Source organism: Euphorbia lathyris, chromosome 1 (assembly GCF_963576675.1).
Source record: "Euphorbia lathyris chromosome 1, ddEupLath1.1, whole genome shotgun sequence".
In the NCBI taxonomy this organism is placed as follows: domain Eukaryota; kingdom Viridiplantae; phylum Streptophyta; class Magnoliopsida; order Malpighiales; family Euphorbiaceae; genus Euphorbia; species Euphorbia lathyris.
The window spans coordinates 96,348,995-96,368,499 of record NC_088910.1 but is presented as its reverse complement, the minus strand read 5'-3'; the positions used below and the strand labels follow the sequence as shown (position 1 = coordinate 96,368,499).

General features: G+C 31.9%; 1 protein-coding gene across 3 annotated transcripts; it reads right to left on the bottom strand.

Annotated features, from left to right (window-relative positions):
- Positions 1-1,895: 1,895 nt before the first annotated feature.
- Positions 1,896-10,461, bottom strand: LOC136207970 (transcription factor BIM2). 3 transcript variants are annotated; one of them, XM_065998843.1, is made up of 8 exons: positions 10,144-10,461; positions 9,913-9,999; positions 9,724-9,829; positions 8,159-8,228; positions 7,963-8,058; positions 3,228-3,394; positions 2,481-2,610; positions 1,896-2,368 (listed from the first exon to the last, which is right to left on the bottom strand). In XM_065998843.1, exons 2-8 carry the CDS (start codon positions 9,983-9,985, stop codon positions 2,258-2,260), a joined length of 753 nt encoding a protein of 250 aa, XP_065854915.1. In that variant the 5' UTR covers positions 9,986-9,999; positions 10,144-10,461; the 3' UTR covers positions 1,896-2,257. The 3 variants fall into 3 exon arrangements, with proteins under 3 accessions (XP_065854915.1, XP_065854908.1, XP_065854900.1); XM_065998836.1 differs by having other exon boundaries at positions 3,228-3,601; positions 9,913-10,023; positions 10,144-10,460; XM_065998828.1 differs by having other exon boundaries at positions 3,228-3,601; positions 10,144-10,459.
- Between the last annotated feature and the right edge of the window lie 9,044 nt (positions 10,462-19,505).

Genomic DNA, 19,505 nt, shown 5'->3' with positions numbered 1-19,505 from the left:
CTGGCATATATCAATATTATTTTAACTAGTGTTCGAAATATTGTGAATATTCAATTATTATTTTTTTGCATATATTACATGAGCCATGAAATTTAGGAGTCATGGAATGATTGATGAAAAACAAATATAAGGTTTTAATGAGCAAGAATACTAATTAATTATATTATTAAAAAATAGAACTAAATAAAAAGATAACATATATAAAGTTAATAGAGAAAGAATATATTATGATTAATTTAATTATGACGTTTAGCTTAAATTGGATATATTTTATAAACGTTAAGCTTAAATTCGTATTATTTTGTAATATTAAGCCTATATTGGTGCTATTTTGTACGTGAGACCTAAATTGATGCTATATTGTAAACGTTAAGCCTAATATGATATTATGTTGTAAACGTTAAGCCTAAATTGGTGCTATTTTGAACGTTGAGCCTAAATCGGTACTTCCCTAAAAACCTTAGGCCTATTTTGGTACCTTATCCCTTTATTATATCGTTTTAAAATCATTTTTATTAATCATTAGGATTTTAATTGTATTTTTACTACTTTTACCTTAGTAATTTCGGTTCTACTACTTATGGTAAAGTAGATTTTTTTATCTTGCTTTGCTTGATTTATTAGGATTGTTGTTAGATTCAATTTACATTTATTTTGATTTAGTTGTTTTTAATTCAAGTTATTTTTGATGTGGAAAGAAAATATTATCCTTAATTATTTCAAATTTGAAAGCAAGAGATTTAATGAGATATTTAAGAGTTTGAATTTCAATAATTAAGAGAGCAAATGAAGATTAAGAATAAAAACTAATTGTCACAAATCCGCTCAAATCTTGCACATGACATGAACCATTCAACTTTGATATCTTGAAATACAAGACAAGAGATTCTATTTCACTATTTAGATATCTTTGAGTACAATATTTTAAAATTATAACTCTTTATATTTAATCTTATAAAATATCTAATTTATATTAAACAATACCTATTTATTTATGTGAATAACCGCTGTTCCCATGCAAAGATTCACAAATCTTCATAATTGAATTGAAAATAAATGAATAAACATATTTATTGAAAATTAAATCTTTGGAATCAGATTGTAGTAATTTTCAGGATAGTATAATTCAGATATGAATAATATCTTTACCTCCTTCATTTCATTTCTAGGAGAAATGGGACCAAGAGTGAATTAAATAGAGTATCTTAGAAACAAATCTGATTATATGAATATTATTACAAAACATTAAATTTATTAACTGCTTATGTGAATAATAATAATTAGATTAATTTTCTCTAATTAAAACCATTATTTGATGCATTATACAAACCATTAAAGTTATGGAATCCCTGATCAATCGGGTGATTCGATAGACAAATTGATTCACAGAAGCATGAGATGCATCCGGACAATTAGATAATATATTTATATTATGAATTTACTATTATATGAATAATCCATCCAGACAATTAGATCATTAAATAGGTTTGGAGAAAGAGGTCTGAAACTATTCAACCGATGATTTTCGATAAGCTTCAATTGATAATTTTTAGTTAATCCAAAAATCTGATTAATGATTCTAATAGTTTAATTTTAAAATCTTAGTTTAAAAAATCAAATGAGTATTATGCCAATTTACTATTATATGAACGTTTTAATTTATTATGTTAAGTTATCTTGGAATATTATAAATTAGTATTAGCCAACATTACTGCTAGTAATATAATTTCATTAGTAGTATTTTACTACATTAGAACGATAGATGAAAATAAAATAATCAGTTTCGCAGTATTTTTTCGAATCCCGGAGTTCACCCTGATTGAATATCTAATATTTAATCCTTTCTTTTTCAAAAAAAAAAAAAAAAAACGATTTTGATGAAGTGCAATTACATATAGTTAAAAATTGAAAAACTAACCATTACTAAATAGCTAATAAATATTTGAACATCCAGCAAGGTATGAGAATGTTGGAGATAAGAACCATTGAAAAAAGAGCTTCTCGTTATGTACATGGAATCCTCTGCCATCAAAAGAATATAGAAAAACTTTCAATTTCTCTTCTCCCCTTTCTTCTACTCCTATTTTCCCCAAACAGATTGTTGTATTCAACCAACCAGGCAAACCCCAAGACCATAAAGACATTCACAATTGATCTGTACTTGGCCGTCTCCGGACGGACATCACAATTCAAATATAGGAACCAAATCCCACCCACGACACCAATTCAAATATAGGAACGGAACCCACTCGTATACTCAACTCTTCTGTGTTCTCAGTCTCTTTCGACTGTGATCAGACTCCTCGTTACAATTCCCAAAATCACTTTGCTCCATTACTTGGTTGTTCAAATACAGGTTTTCTTCATCCTGGATCAACAGTCATCGCATCACGAATAAGGAGATTGGAAGGGTGAAAAAATAGAAGCATCAAAATCAAATATTTAATCAGTTACTGGAATATTTGAACACAAGGTCGAACCTTAGAACTAAATGCCACAACATCTGCTCTACTATTCTCTTGTTTGCTAACATCAAATTGCACTGAGATGCTTGTCTGTGACAAATCCACACCTGACGACCGCAATGCTTGGGTCAGCGTATCCAATACCCTGTTCAACAACAACTTTCCATTCTGTGTAATTGAGTATATAATAACCTTTTCCAACAGCAAGTTTAATATATTGATTTCATGTTCAAGGAAACATGTAACTAAAAAAACAGTGATTACTGATTCCTATTGCACCTGCAACTTATGCATACTTGATTCTGAAAGAGATGCAACTCAAAGTGAATCCTTTGAACAACAAAACAAGGCCCTGAGATAGTGTTTTCAAACATAAGGAATGAAAAATAATAGTTCTTGTAATAGACAACATCAACATGCAGGCATAAGCAAAATTCATGACATACCACAACTTATACAACATTCTATTTATAACAGTCTTACACCTGATACAAAGTGGGAACCATATAGCATACCGTAAACATCAACATTCTAGACCACGACATATGCCTAACCATCTTATCATTAGTACTTGCATCAAATTGAGGATCTAAAGACGCTACAGCAGGTGCCAAGAGGAGTAAAATTGAAGTTATCATTCTTTATATACTGCTAAATTGGAAGAAGCACTAGCCTATCAACATACCGAAGTTAATACATTTTTGCATCAGAAATTATTAGGGTTCACAACTAGATTGTCATATATATAATGCAGATGCTCACCCTTGAGAATATGTATTTGCGAGACTTTCTGATCCACTTTCATTCAATGGCTCCTCTTGTCCATTCATCGTATTGTTTGGAGCAGCACACTCATTAGGACATGGCTGACCCTGCCAAAGCTGGGATTGAAGTTGGTAGGCCACATTTTCAGCATCAGAAATAGATTCCTGCACTGAATGGGAAGTAAGACCACCCCTCCCAACAGCTGCATATATATTCGACTGTACTTGAACGTTAAAGGGAACAGTAGCTGTTCCTAGATCAGGTTCAACAGAATTATGTGCATTGTTAAGCATGGCCGCAGTTTCAGCAGAATCATTCTTCAGCACAGGAGAATGATCCATCAGACCTTCAATGGGCGAATGCTGATTTTTCTGTTTCAATCAGAGACAAACCTCAAAGAAGTTTACCCCAAAATATTGCAAATTAACTTTGAGATAGCAGTAGTACATTGTTTTATATACCTAGTGAATAGTCTCTCATGTTCATAAATCAGTTGAAATTCTACAGAATCTATAACTTAAGGCCATGTTTGTTTGGGGGAAAATATTGTGTTCTGGAAAATTTTATGCAGGAAAATAAATTATTTTCCTATGTTTGGCAACAACACAGGAAAATATTTTCCGGTGAACACTGAAAAATATTTTCCAACCACTAAATATAGATTTTCTGTATTTTTTTTATTTTCAATCGTATATATAAAACACAAAAAAGAGATTCACATGTATTAAGTACAAATTAAGCACAAAAAACACACATAAACGGTAAGGTGTCGTTTGGTTCGCGGAATGGAATGGAATAAAATTATCCCAAAGGAATAGAATAGCAAATAATGGAATAGAAATTCCTTAAGAATAACTATTCATATGTTTGGTTGATGGAATAAAATATCATAGAATATATAATTTTTCATTCAAAAGACAACATTACCCTCAAATCTATTACTATAAATTGTACATTTTCTCGTGTTATTAACGTTATTGTGTTTTTTTGCATTTTTTCGTGTTTCCACGTTTAGTTTTTCGGCTTTTCCTTTTTTCGCTTTTTTTTTTATTTTTCTCATTTTGTTACTTTTTTGTGTTATTCACGTTTTTTCATGTTTTTCGTATTTTTCACGTTTTCGTGTTTTGTTTGCATTTTACTCTTTTCATGTGTATCGCGTTTTTCACGTATAGTCACGTTTTTGTGTTTTAGCATTTTTCGCGTTTTCGTGTTTTGTTTGCATTTTTCGTCTTTTCATATGTATCACGTTTTTCACGTATTGTCACGTTTTTGTGTTTTAGCATTTTTCGTATTTTTTCACGTTTTCGTGTTTTTTTTGTATTTTTCACATTTTTGTATATTTCGTGTTTTGTCACTTTTTCACGTTGTTCATGTTTTGTGCTTTAAGTGTTTGCTTCTTCTTTTTTTGCGTTTTTGTGTTTTTCGCGTTTGTTCACCTTTTTCATGTTTTTTTGCGGGTTTTTTTTTCATATTCTCGTGTTTTGTAATGTTTTCACGTTATTCACGTTTTTCGTGTTTTACATTTTTTAACGTTTTCCCAATTTTTTTCTAAAAGCGTATGTTTTGGGGAAAATGTTTTACCCTTTTCCCTTATTTATTCCTTCCTTTTCCATTGACCGCCACTTATTTTCCTTTGACTTATTTTTCTTTCCAAACAAACACTGGGAATATTTTCCCCCAAACAAACACGGCCTAAATTAGATTATCTATGGCATAAATGCAAATCCTCTTTAAAAATAAATCAAAAGTTCCTTTCAAAAACTAGTGACGAAGCACCGCTCATAAGAACATGCCACATTCACATGATAATGATATTTCAAGGCTATGAAAAAGCTGTCAGGATTAGGAATTCTGACAGTAGAAGATTAGGGCAGAAATAGAAGGGGAAGGGAAGAATAAGAGACAGAAGAGAGAAACAAAGAAGTAGGGAAGAAGAGAGGAAAAAGGAAGGAAGAAGGTAAACTTCATTGATAATATTTTTCTGATCCGTAACCTTACAAAAGAGAGACTCTAAATAGGAAAGTACTGCTGATGTGGCGGCAGTTACAATTTCCTACAGCTGTGAATATTACAGCTGTAAAATATTACTAAAATAATAACTATTTAAGCAATCAAACACTAAAAAGCTAAGTAACCACCCAAATAATACCTAAATTAGTCCCCTTAATTACTCTAATAATCATGACAAAAGCAACCACCTGAATTCATAGAAGTATGTAAATAACCTATGAAGCACGGACTCTTTCCCGGGGTCGCCGTGGCCGAGTCGGACTCGGGGACACGGCCGGACACGGCCGTGACACGGCGGGGACACGGCTGGAAAATGGGACACGGATGGGGACACGGCGGGACACGGCTGGGGTAAAAAAAAAAAAGTTAAAAATTAGGGGTTTTTTTAAATTTTTTTATAAAATTTAAGGATCAATTATGCAATTTGTCAAAAATCCTAAATTATAATCTCTATCGCACGAATTAGAATTAGGTCTTCTCTCCTTCCTGCGCAAATCGCGATTTCAACCCTTGTGCTGCGTACATCGCAGTTCTCCTAACATCACGATTTCGTTTTTGTTTGGGAATAATCAGAAACAATTTCTTCTCTCCTGGGTTCTTCCTTCTCATGCGCTGCGATTCTTCTCCTGGGTTCTTCTCCTAATATCACGATTCCGATTTGTGATTTAGCATGTTTTTTATATATTTTATATCTAATATATATATAATTAATTATATAAAATTTGTCGTGTCCCCGCCGCACCCATGTCTCATATTTTCTAAAAATGCCGTTTGCCGTGTCCGCACCCGCGTCCGCACCCGTCTTCATAGTAAATAACAAAGATGGTAATAATCCCCATATCAAGCCAAGTTCCTTAATTCCTTCCATTCAGATCAGATGCTAAAACAGATTCCAAAAGATAAAGCCAAGGTTAAATGGCAAAGCTAAATGAAGCCAATAGTTGAAGCCTTTAAACTCCTCGAAAACTCAGAACCATAAATTGATCAAATCAATTATCAGGAAACCAAGAAATTGACAAGTAAACTGCATCCATCGGAATAACAAAACAAATCAAGAAATTTTAATTCAACCAATTTGGTACAAGAGTTTAGATATCTGTGGTAATTTTATATTATTATTGGAAACGAACTTTTGCCAGATGTTTATTAAGTCATTGGAAATCAATAGTCATGAAACTAGTAAAAGTCATACTTCGATGACATTTAAATGAGAAGAAAAGTCAAAGATAATGTACACTTCTATTATTGAAATGTCCTTTTTAATATTCATGGAAAAAGGTCTAAATTTGCTCATAATGTTTTGGGGCAGAGCAATTAACACCTATAATTCAAAATGGCATTCAAATTTTGACCCCATGGTAAAGGGACTAGCTTAATTTTTATCCTTTTTCAAGATATTTCATCACAAAAACTATAGTTTTCATCGGTATTTACTTGAAAATGGTAAAAATGAGTTAAGGTTTCTACCACAGGTCAACATTGCACCACTTTCTATGATAGTGGATAAATTTCTTTTCACAAAAATCCTTAGGGATACATTAGTACCTTGTCCCCCCTTTAAAGAGATTTTTAAGTCCTCAAAATTAATTGTTTCCCAGCATTATGGCTTATTTCAACTCAGGGGTGTAGAAATTTCAACAATTTGATTATTGTTACAAATATTGGAAGTTTTCTCTAGTATATTAAGCATAATAGTCCTGTGGTAGATCCATACAAATTTAAAAAGGTTTTTCGTATTGAATTAATGAATTTAAAATTTCGTGATCAAGTTAACACTATGGGGAAGTCTATGATATGAATATTTTTGCATTATTCCCATAAATAAACTAATCTATTAGCACGTTTGGAAGTCCTGAACTGTTACATGTTTAAGGTAAAAATGTGAACTGTGAAAGCATACAGTAAATAGAACTCAAAAACTAATTAACTTATGCATCAATTAATCCATTGCATGAAATCTTCCTTATATAAGCTATATGCAGTTCTTTCAAACCAAAAGAACAAATCCATCTGCTAGAATAACCAAATGGTTATTATTCTGTTTTAGGAAAAGCAATCATAATGTGCTGAGGAAAAGCAATCCAAAACACATGCATATTGTTAGAATAACCGAATGGTTATTATTCTGTTTTAGGAAATATTGTTGTAGAGTTATTTGTAATTAGTAGGTTGATTTGTTTCCTAGATTATGCATATTGTTAGAATAACCGAATGGTTATTATTCTGTTTTTTTTTTTTTTTGGTTCGTAAGTGTATCCACCGCCGACAGCAGTGACTATTCACTTTCGCAGATAGTTATTATTCTGTTTTAATATTTCCTAAAACAGAATAATAACCATTCGGTTATTCTAACAATATGCATGTGTTTTGGATTGCTTTTCCTCAGCACATTATGGAGTAGCAGATGGATTTGTTCTTTTGGTTTGAAAGAACTGCATATAGCTTATATAAGGAAGATTTCATGCAATGGATTAATTGATGCATAAGTTAATTAGTTTTTTAGTTCTATTTACTGTATGCTTTCACAGTTCACATTTTTACTTTAAACATGTAACAGTTCAGGACTTCCAAACATGCTAATAGATTAGTTTTATTTATGGGAATAATGCAAAAATATTCATATCATAGACTTCCCCATAGTGTTAACTTGATCACGAAATTTTAAATTCATTAAATAATAACCATTCGGTTATTCTAACACATATAACAAATCAAATCTTACCCATGGTACCAATTTTGTTGGTTCCTGGCTCCAACCTTGGCATGGCCCCTCATACAACTGTAACTTTTCCTGTAAAAACTGAATGTACTCTATAACCTGCATATGATCATGAGAACTCTTTTTATTCATCAAAAGGAAAAGTCTTGAGTCACCTGCAACTAGGAATTAGAAAATTCAAGAGCATAATAGTGCCCACCTCTAATAAGAATGAAGCCTTATCCCTTTTCTGATCATTTTGTGGTATTAGATTTCTCAAAATCTGGAACCTGTTCCACGGACACAGTTGTTTATTGATGAACAAGAAACTAATCCCATGGTATTTACTCTCCAGAGAAATCTAAATAACTGACAAAAAGAGCATCAAGGAACCACCATGATAGTAAAACAAGAAATTCTCATACCACCGAGAACCAAATGATATTCTGAAACAAGATGGATTGCCAATATATGATTTATATTAAAACATGTTCCTTCACTTAAGAAAAACAAAAAACGATAAAAAGTTGACTGCATGGATCCAATTAATACGAAATTCCATCTAGTGCAAACTTTACTGCACCACTACTAAGAGTGCCTGGCCAATTTACTCCCAATTAGTGTTTCATATACTTCTTTTCATCTTCTTCACTCCAATTCCAATCCACTCATTTCTCGCATTTACTAATTTTCATTGCATACTATCCAACCCAAAAATCAGACGAGGACTGCAGACCCTCTAAAACATCATAAAAATTATATATAATGCATCCCCAAACCCAGTACATGCTTTAGAGCAACATCTTCTTTTGTCTTCTCCCCCCATTTCTTACCCTTGCCTTCTCAACCATAATTGCTACAATCAGGGACGGCTCCAGTATTTTAGAGGCCCTAGGCACTTTCATACTCCATTTTTCTACAAATTTAAACTTTATATATATAATATAATTAATTCTTGACTCAACCAAGAAGAACCAATTGAAGATCAAATTTTTTGACAATTTGCAGTATTGAGGAAAAACATATTTAAACTCAGGTACAAAACAATGCCATTTCAAACTTCATTAATGAAATATGAGTTTTTTTCGATGTGCAATTTTATGTTTGGCTATCCTCCAAACCTCTAGCATTCTGACCACTCAATAAGCTTTGAAAATGCAATACCTGTTAATAGGAAAACTCATCTTCCGTGAATAAGGTTGAAATTGTATCATTTGGTAAATGCTAGGCTTAAAATTGTAATGTTTTGTAGGTAAAGGCTAAATCTGATCTCTCCAATAACCATATGGCTAAATTTGCAATTTATCACTATTATTGTTAAGAGAGAAGTTGTGAAATAAATTTTGGAGCCCCTTGTCGTGCTATTGTTGTCAAGAGACCGTGATTAACAAAAAAAGAGACAATGTGTATTATTCTTGCCGATTTTCTATTGCATTTAGCACAGTGTGTTCTTGTTGTCTATATATGATTACTATTAAATTTAGATACGGTATAATAATTACTTATGGGGATAATTTGTAACAAATTGAGATCTCAATAAGCATTGTATTATAATTGAAATTAGTTTTGGATTTAAAAAAAAAAAGGATCCGAGGCCCCCTAAATGGGAGGCCCTAGGCGGCCGCCTCCCCTGGAGCCGCCCCTGGCTATAATGAATCTCTGTAGGTGACTGCCGTAAACTCACCAAATTTAGAACCCAGGGACCAACACATAATTCAAAGTGACAAACTCTAAACATTACTGTACAACATTAAAAAAAATAATAATAACTAAAATTTTACTTGCCTCTCATTGATCTTGCTCCTTCTACGCTGCTCTGTCTCAGAATGCTTGGACCTGTGCGTATTCGTCTTCTGTTCACTGCTTTTACCATCCATCTTGGTAACTTCCCCTGTAATTAGAAACAAACAAAGCAAAAACGACGATTACTCGAGAGAAACCCCATTTTACAAACTAAACAATGTTCAATTGTACCTCTGTAGGAGGAAGAGTCATAATCGTCAGGCTCATCCTCTTCCTCGAGGTGAGACTTGACAGATTTCACCATAATTTAACAGAAATCTGTTATTAACACCAAAATTCTCCCTGTTCAAATTAAAAATGAAAAGAACAAGAACCCAGAAGCAGAATTGCAATAACTACAACGGAAAAGAAACTAAATTCAGAAGCAAAAAAATTGTAGATAGGAAAAGTGAAAGGACATACTTGAAGGAGTACAAGGCATAGGGGGAAATGGAGCTCCGCGAGGATCCAACGAGGTCCGATGGGTCTTCAAAACCAGAAGGAGAGAAGAAAGGAATTATTTTTTATGCACTTTTGCAGTGAAGAAGCCCTAAAAGGTATATTGTTTTGACTGACTTGAAAGGTATAATTGATTAAAGTTAATATTGTACAAAATTTGGGGGGTTTTCTTTTCTGTTTAAAGAAATTGTCTTTTGGGCAGTGGATATATGCTAATATGCGCATAGTTGGTGACATTTAAACAGACATATGCAGAAATTAGTTAGGCAATAGTAGGCACTAGGCGCTTCTGCCGCTTCCATTGTCAATATTCTTCCTATTATCTACTAGTATATAATATGGGGAAAGATGCCAAATGAGATTTATAATTTTTGGATTTAGTAGATTGATTACTTTACTTCAAAAAAAGAAAAAAAAAAGTAGATTGATTATTTATTTTTTATACTAATATCAATTAAGATTATTTCCAAAAAAAATAGAGAAAATTATAAAACTAGGTCAAATTGGAGGCTCGTCTACATATTTAATCCATTTACTCAACATGCTACATATCTAGACTGATTTTATGTGACTTTTCCATAATACCCCTAACCTTTCCACTTCCCACCACTCGCGAACGGCCGCTCCCCCTATCTCATTGGTTACGCGAAAAGTTGCTCCTGCATTAATGATTTGAAGACTTTTGATCTTTTTTTCTTCCTTAAAATTGCACGAAATCTGCACCATTTCACCAAAATCACAATGAATTTCTCTTTTTCCTCTCTTCATCTCTTGATTCTGCAACTTCCTAACCCTAGAAAACGAAGTCATGGTTCTTCATCTTCCTGTTCGTTACTTGGTTTCTTTCTTCTTGTTACCATGTTAGAAATGATTATTCTACGTTATTTCCTTCGTTTTCCCCATGTTATCATATTGTTATTGTCGCTTTTGGGGGTGAAAGGGGCGAAAAATGTAAGTATCTGTTGTTTTTTCTACATTTTTTCATGAATTCACTTCGCAATCGATGGTTTTGTGAAGCTTTGCGAAGAGAAATAGTATGGAAAGTGACGATCTACTTCGTGAATCGATGATTTCGCGAAGATCTGCGAAGAGAAAGAGTCTGAAATGTTTGGATCTACCTCGCGAAGTCTGCGAATAGATCCTGACGTTTCAATCCTCGCAGACTTAAAGCATCGATTCATGAAGTAGATCGTCACGTTTCAGACCTCGCATACCTCGCGAAAAAATCGATTAGCGAAGTAAAATCCCCTCTTTTCCTGCACATTTACATTCGCATGCTTCGCTAATCTTCATTTCGCGAAGCCAAAATCGTCTTTTTTCTGCCTAACACGATTAATTTTTTCTGAAGGTGGTTGAATACGTAACATCCCTTTCTGGAAGGCGGCGTACTGGGCTTCAGGGGAGATGATTTTCCTTCCTGTATAGGGATGAACTTCTCTCAAGATTGACACATTCACTCCTGAAATGGTTCGTTAGGAGAGATTGTGCCAATCTTGGGTACACCATGGGACACGTCCATCCTATGATGCCAATCTTCAAAGTGAACCTAACTAATCCGGTACCAATTTTGAATCGGATGAGTAATCTTGGTGTGCACCGTGAGACACGTCCATCCCAAAAGGTCTGGACTGCCATTTCTAGAAATGGAAGTCCAGACCTTTTGGGATGGATGTGTCCCACGATGCACACCAAGATTACTCATCCGCTTCAAAATTGGTACCGGATTAGTCAGGTTCACTTTGAAGTGATTTGTTAGGAGTTTATTGTGGCAATCTTGTTGTAAATTTTGATAATGTTATGATTTTAATGTTGTTATTGTGGCAATCTTGTTGTAAATTTTGATAATGTTATGATTTTAATGTTAGAATCTGTTGTTGCTTGCCATTTTTTGTTATATACCACTTCGCGAATTAGGTTCAAAACATATCCAGACTTCGCATATGCGAACTAAATTCATCAAGTAAACCAAACTTTAGCTTCGCAGACTTCGCATATGCGAACTAAATTCATCAAGTAAACCAAACTTTAGCTTCGCAGGCTTCGCATATGCGAACTAAATTCATCAAGTAAACCATACTTTAGCTTCGCAGGCTTCGCATAATATGGAATCTGCGAAGTCAGACGGGAGGGGGCGAGACGCGCGTAAATATTGAGGGTATTATGGGAAAGTCACACAAAACTAGTCTAGATATGTAGTAGGTTGAGTAAATGGGTTAAATATGTAAATGGGTCTCCAATTTGACCTAGTTTTGTAATTTTTCCAAAAAAATATCAATTAAGATTGTGTTTGAGTTCAAGTTAATATATGCGAATCTTTGTGAGTTTACGATTAAAACTCTCAACCTGACTTCAATCTACATCACTTTTGTAAATCAATTCATATATGGGTGTATTAAGGACATGTTTGGTTCAACTGTTAGCTAATAGATGTTGTTGTTGCTGTTAGTTGTTTGCGGCTGTAGTAAGCTATTTGTTATTAGTTGTTTTGGTTGAGAGGCTCTGCTTCCTGGTCTGCGAAAACCCTAGTAGCAGTTTGTTATTAGTTGTTTAATTATTAGCGTTTTACTCCAAACCGCAGGAAACATAGTGTTTGGTTAGGTTTATATAACCGCAACGTTTAGTATTTTATCTGGACACTGCAGCATTTTGGAGCTTTTCACGAAGCTCTTTTTTAGAGCTTTTCATGGATAGTTGTTTGTAGTTACTTGTTATTGACAAAATTATCCTTCTTATTTCCACAAATTGTGTTTCCTTTTTTACATTATTTTTATTTCTAGAACAAAATTATCAAAAAATAAAGTTTTGTTGCGTTCAATAATTTTTTTATTTTTTATTTTTTATATAACTTATTTTTATTAATTTGTATAATATATTTTTTATTTTATAATTTATTAGAAATAAATATAAACTAATATAACTTATTTTATAATTTATAATATAACTTATTATTAGATTAATTTAAAACATGTCCATATTAGAAATAAATATAAACTAACAGTATTTTTACCAAACACTAATAATTAAACAATTAATAACAAACAACCAACTGCTTACTACAACAGCTAACATCAACAACAACATTTACTAGCTAACTGTTGAACCAAACAGGCCCTTAATACACCCATATATGAATTGATTTACAAAAGGACCTAATGCACCCATATATGAAAGATCAAGGGCTCAATTTATCTAAAGGAAATATCGAGGGCTTAATGCACCAAACAATGAAAGATCAGGGTCTCAATGTGTCTAAATGAAAGATTGAGGGCTTAATGCACCAAACAATGAAAGATCAGGGGCCTCAAGATGCTTTTTACCAACTTTAATTATAAGAAAATACATTTAAGGCATAAAGGTCATTGGTCACCCTAAACTAATGATCCAAAATCAATTAACACCTTAAACTACACAAATCAACAATAAAGTTTCTATCTTTTCCTACACTCTCCAATAAAATCCCTTCTAGAGCCGGCTCTCTCTCTCTCTCTCTCAAAAATCGAAAATGCACCCAACAGAGAGAGTGATTCGATCCGATTGGGGTTCTTCCAAATGGAGAGTGATTAAATCATAAAAGAGAGAGGTATACGAGGAAATCATAAGCAAAATTTAGATTCACTAATAGCCCAAGCAAAATACTTTATCTCAACCACAATTACAGATGAAACAATGGAAGAAGATGAAACTAAAACTAATTCCTCTTTGTTATTATTCTTATTACGATCTCTAGAAGAAAAAAAAGGTTAAAAAAACCTATGGTAATAATTTCATTTTCATTACCCAAAATCCTATACGAGAAAACAAAAAGAGTAGAGGAAGCAAAATCTCTATCTGGATTTTGAAATTAAAAAAATGAGTCCATGTTCTGACTAAGTTGTATGATTTACCTCTATTGCATTTGCCAACATATACAAATTGACCTGCAGTCTCGTGATTAACTTAGTTGTCTATTATGCTTAAATATGAAATTATTAATTGATAAAAAAACATTTTTTTATGGGTCTCTTTTTTATCGGTTAAATGGTTGATATCAATGAAACTCTTGCATTCCTGGAGCTTCAATCCATGGGAGCTAGGAATTCATAGATTGAGAGAGCATGTGTTAAAAGGTGCTCATTGGAGAGTTTAGGAAAATTTGGGGAGCTAATTGCTAATTTGTATAGTTTGAGGTGGTAATTGATTTTGAACCATTAGTTTAGGGATCCAAATGGGCTTTATGCCTACATTTAAAGTATGCTTGACGAGTCTCGAAACAAGTTATCAGATAAATTATATATAATAAAAGAAGATGCGACACTTATTTGAAAAAATAGATAAGGTGTAAAAATATCATCAAATGTTAGCGGTTAAGAGCAATTATACCTCTAATATCATAAATGGTGTAATTATATTCTTAGCATATGCAAGTTGAATCAATTTTACCCTAACTATAATTCTACTTTATTCAATCATGAATCCCGTTATTTTTACTCCATTTATGTATTATGTTGTCACTCTCAAATACACTATACACACGTAAAAAAGTTAAAAAAATATCAAAAAAAGCATATCTTGTGTACACGTGTTTTTGATATGATGCGGAACATGAGATAAAAAAAATTTGAATTTTAAATTTGTATTCACGTACGCACATATGTCTTTAATCTATTATTAATAAATGATGATATGACGCACAAATGGAGTGAATATAACAACATTCATGATTTCATAAAATGCTCTCGGAAATTTGTTCAAATTACACCACTTTTTGTATCATCTTATGAAATGGTAGGGTGTTGTTGGGGGTAAAATTCCACCATTTTATAAATATCGGGGACCTATTTGTGTAAAAAAAAAATATTTGTATGTTAAGAATAAAATTACATTATTTTAATCTAAAAATATTTTAATTGTCAATACCTTATCTATTAAGGAAACATAATCATACAACAACAAAGTCTTAGTCCCGAAATGATTTGGCGTCGGCTAACATGAACCATCATATGAAACCGTGCAATCAAGTCGTGTCAGAGACACAAATTCTCTTCCTCCACTCTGTCATATCCACTAACATATTCTCCTCAATCCCTAATAAACTCATATCACTCTCGATCACCCTCCTCCAAGTTTGCTTAGGTCTACCTCTACCTCTCACCACTACATCCCTTTGCCATCAGTCCTCCTAAGGAAACCTAACCATATCTAAAATAAATTTAGAGCTTTGATATATGGAGTACCTAAGACCATCTTCAACTCAACATCAAATTGATGTTGAGAAGGAGATTTGATGATGATGGCATCAAACTATATTCTCATTTTGATGAATGTGGTTTTTCTTATTATATATTTCGTTATATAATATTATTATTTGAAAGAAATTTTGTGTTTGGAAAGAGGAAATAAACATTGTAGCAATATCAAAACAGAGAGAGAAAATGGAAAAAATATGATTTGATGCATAAAAAATGATGAAATTGATTGGAGATTGCCTAATAAGCTTCTCTTTCAAGTAACTATCGACAACTTTTTGTGTCTGGTTAAGTAATTGTAAATATAAAGGTACAGGCATAATCATTACTCCCTCAACTTATTCAAAGAGCTTGATTGGCTCTCTGAACTTTCAAAGTGTATCGATAGCTCCATCAATTTGCATAAAATATCTAGATAACCCCTCAATTTGCTTAAAATGTAATTAATTAATCAGTTGGTTATAAAAACGTAAGCTGCATGTGGAATGTGTGTTACACGCACCTTATAATGTTATTACATATTCACATAATAGATTAAAACATATTAAAAAGGAAAATCTTACTTGCTCAACGGTAAAACTTATCTTCTCTAATATTAGAATCGCATATCCCAAACTTGACCATTTTACTTTTCGAAGATGCGTGCAACACACCGTTTATATGTAACTTACTTTTTTTTGCAACCGAGTAAATATTGATTACATTTTACGCAAGTTGAAGGGACTATTTGGATATTTTATATAAGTTAATGGAGCTATCGAAACACTTTGAAAGTTCAGAATCAAACTTTTTGGACAAGTTAAGAGACAAATAATGTATTAAGCCAAATATAAAACTACTAATTAATATTAGGGATTTTTTTTTTTTTTGCTTTTTTTTTTCCATACATCTATATTTGCATAGTTTACTTGGTACAGTTAAACCTCGATAAATGAATATGCGATAAAGTAATAACCTCGATTATATAATAAATTCTTCCGGTCCCGACTTGGGCCAATGGACTAAAGTAATAACCTCGCTAAATGCATTAAGTAATAAAAAATATTTAAATCCTTAAGGGCCCAATGAAAATGTAAAGTAATAATTATTAAATTACATACAAAATATATATATTGATCAATATAAATGCCCAAGAGTTTACAAAAAAACAAGACCTATAATTGTGCCTATAATTATGTCTATAATTATTTGATTGATTTGTAATTATGCTAATGTGATAATTACAAATCAATCAAATAATATATTTTCTAAACAAAATAATTACATATCTAATGAATATTTATTGATAAATGAATAATTTATTAATTTATCGATAAATGAATAATTTATTCATTTATCGATAAATAAATAATCTCGCTTAATGAATATTTTTTTTCCGGTCCCAACGATATGCATTTATAGAGGTTTTACTGTACCATACTTAGCAGTGTAACACTTTTTTTAAAAACCAAAAATAAACACGTAAAATAAAATTTCATATACTAAAAGTTACGGTGCTTATAAATATAACACGTTAAATTAGAACTATTTGAATTCCTAATTGATACAATTAATGTAACGAGATCCACATATTGGTCATCTTGACAAATGCACCATAAATCTACACACGGTAAGAGTTTGCTTGTATAATTTGTTGTATCATGGGAGACAATCGTCAAGCGATGAAATCTGTCTTAAGAAGACTATTAATACATGCTTCACATCTGTTAACTTTTTTCTTTTAATTTTCAGTTTTATTGTTCATATTTTTTTCTATGTTCATTTTGTTTTTTGGTTAATCACATCTAACAAATTTTTGTGAGTTTTTTTTTATGTTCATTTGGAACTGTTTTGAAAAAAAAATGTATTAGGCATCGCTTTTATGTTTTATGGTTTGAAATTGAGTTTGAGCTCATTTAATTAACTTTCATTATTTTCCGTAGACTTTCATTGAATTTATGTAATGTCGAAATTGAATTAAAATGTATGAAACTGTATGTTTTTGTTGTTTTTTTATTTATTTCATGATTTGTAGGTTTTTTTTAATGTTTTAGAGGATTTTTTATTTTTTACATGTATGAAAATTTTGATAATGTTGTTCTATTGTTTGTGTGTTTCTGTTTGTGACCTTTTTGAACTAGATTGTTCACTTTGAATATATGTTGCATTTTTTTTCCAAATCGAAACATGCAAATTGGATAGATTTGAACTTTTTATGGAGATATCATTATTTGAAAATGTTGTTGTTGTCCATTTTTTTTATCTAGATTTTGTGCATAGGTTAAATTTTGATATCGTTTTATTTTTTGAGATTATTCGTATTAGTACACGTTTATATAGTGTTTGATATTTTATGGATGTTGGAAAAATGGTATTTTAAGAATGTTCTTTCAGTTTAGAAATAAAAGTATTATCTGTCGGTGTTTATGTGAATTCATCTAAATAGAACTTTAGAAATAAAATGGTATTATTTTGAGTTTTTTTGCTATTCTTCAAATAATTCGGAGTATTTGATATTTTAGAAATAAAAGTATTGTTTTCGGTGTTTATGTGAATTTATGTAGATACTCTCACGATTAAATCTATAAACTTAAATTATATTTTGGCCTTCTATTGGATGAGTACATTAAAAATTTTATCAAATAACTAGGAGAAATAGATTACAGTAAACCTGAAAGTTGAAGCAACTTTTGGTTAATGATAATTAAGATAAGGCTATCTATTACCAATTAATCACCAACTGATTAAGACTGTTTGTAACATGATCATTGAAACCAACTGATTAAGACTGTTTGTAACATGATCATTGAAATTGGATGATATTTCTTTCAGCACAAGCTATAGCAACTATATCAACTTCCAATCACTACTAATTAACCAAATTTGATCTTATGAGCAGCAGAGAAATGCTTAGTTGCCGCTACCATAGCATCCTCTTCCGGGTTTCTCGAACCGCTACTCGGGATGGATGTTGAAGGTTCACGAAAGAACGAAAAAATCCACCCTATAAAGGGTGAAAGACAATTGGTCTTCTCATCTATTGTGCCCATTTGAATTTGTTCAATAATCTTAAAGAATGGAAATTTAGAAGTAAAGTGGTAGGATTGATTGCTTATTTATGTTTGTTGTGCAATAGAATAGAGAGCATTACTTATATATAAAAAAAGATATCTTGGCAGTCAAGTTCATAATCCAAAAAAAAAAAAAAAAACATGATTGGTTTCTTGTTGAACAAGTTGGTGTGTTTCAATTCAAGTCATTATGCTGTTTCTGATCAACGTATGATGTTGTTTGGAAACATCCTTTCTGCAGCCACTATCACGCTCTCATACAATCATTATACACTATAATATTTCTCCATCCATCTAAAAATATAATATTTTTAAGCCTTAATATATTGTGGTCCGTATTATTCGACTAATATTCTGAATTTTGGACATATCTTATTCATCTTTCAAACTTATTTAAAATATCATTAACCATTTAAGTACGCGTGAGAGAACAATGAAATTTGGACAACTTAAAACATGCATCACTTTAAGTAAGTTCAGAAGACTAACGAATCATTATAATCACGTCAGGAAAGCAATTATAGGCAACTTTAAATAAGTTTAAAGGGTCAAAAAAATCATTATAATCACGTTTCAATATCCATGTGCAAGTGGCATCTCTTAGGATATGTTTATCTCTTAGGGTCGATTAACTCATGTGCAATTTTTCCCGCCTTTAAAATTCTCATTTGAATATTTACCACTAGTATCAAGATTTGTATCCACAACAATTTCCTCTCTTCGGCCTTCAAAAATCTCATTTGAATATCTGCTACTATCACCAAAATTCGCATTGACCATCACTCTCGCACTTTAATAAATTACAAATTGGTCCTTTTATATTAGACTTATCCATGGGCTCGGATATCCGACGACCCATCCAAACCTGTGTCTCTTGGGCGGGACTTGGATAATGAAAATTGATCATTGACTCAGGCCGACCCAAGCAGCTTGCCTATTTTTTGGGCGAGCTTTAGATTAATAAAAATAGCACGAGCGGCCCAGTCCGGCTCCGCTATTAATATTAATTAATAAATATAATTATTTATTAATGAAATATTTATTTTTTAAG

Coding starts and splice junctions, on each gene's coding strand:
- LOC136207970 (XM_065998836.1), bottom strand. CDS start 9,985: ATGGTGAAATCTGTCAAGTCTCACCTCGAGGAAGAGGATGAGCCTGAC. Junction 9,830..9,912: donor TGACTCTTCCTCCTACAGAG/GTACAATTGAAC, acceptor TTCTAATTACAG/GGGAAGTTACCAAGATGGAT. Junction 8,059..8,158: donor AGGCTTCATTCTTATTAGAG/GTGGGCACTATT, acceptor GATCATATGCAG/GTTATAGAGTACATTCAGTT.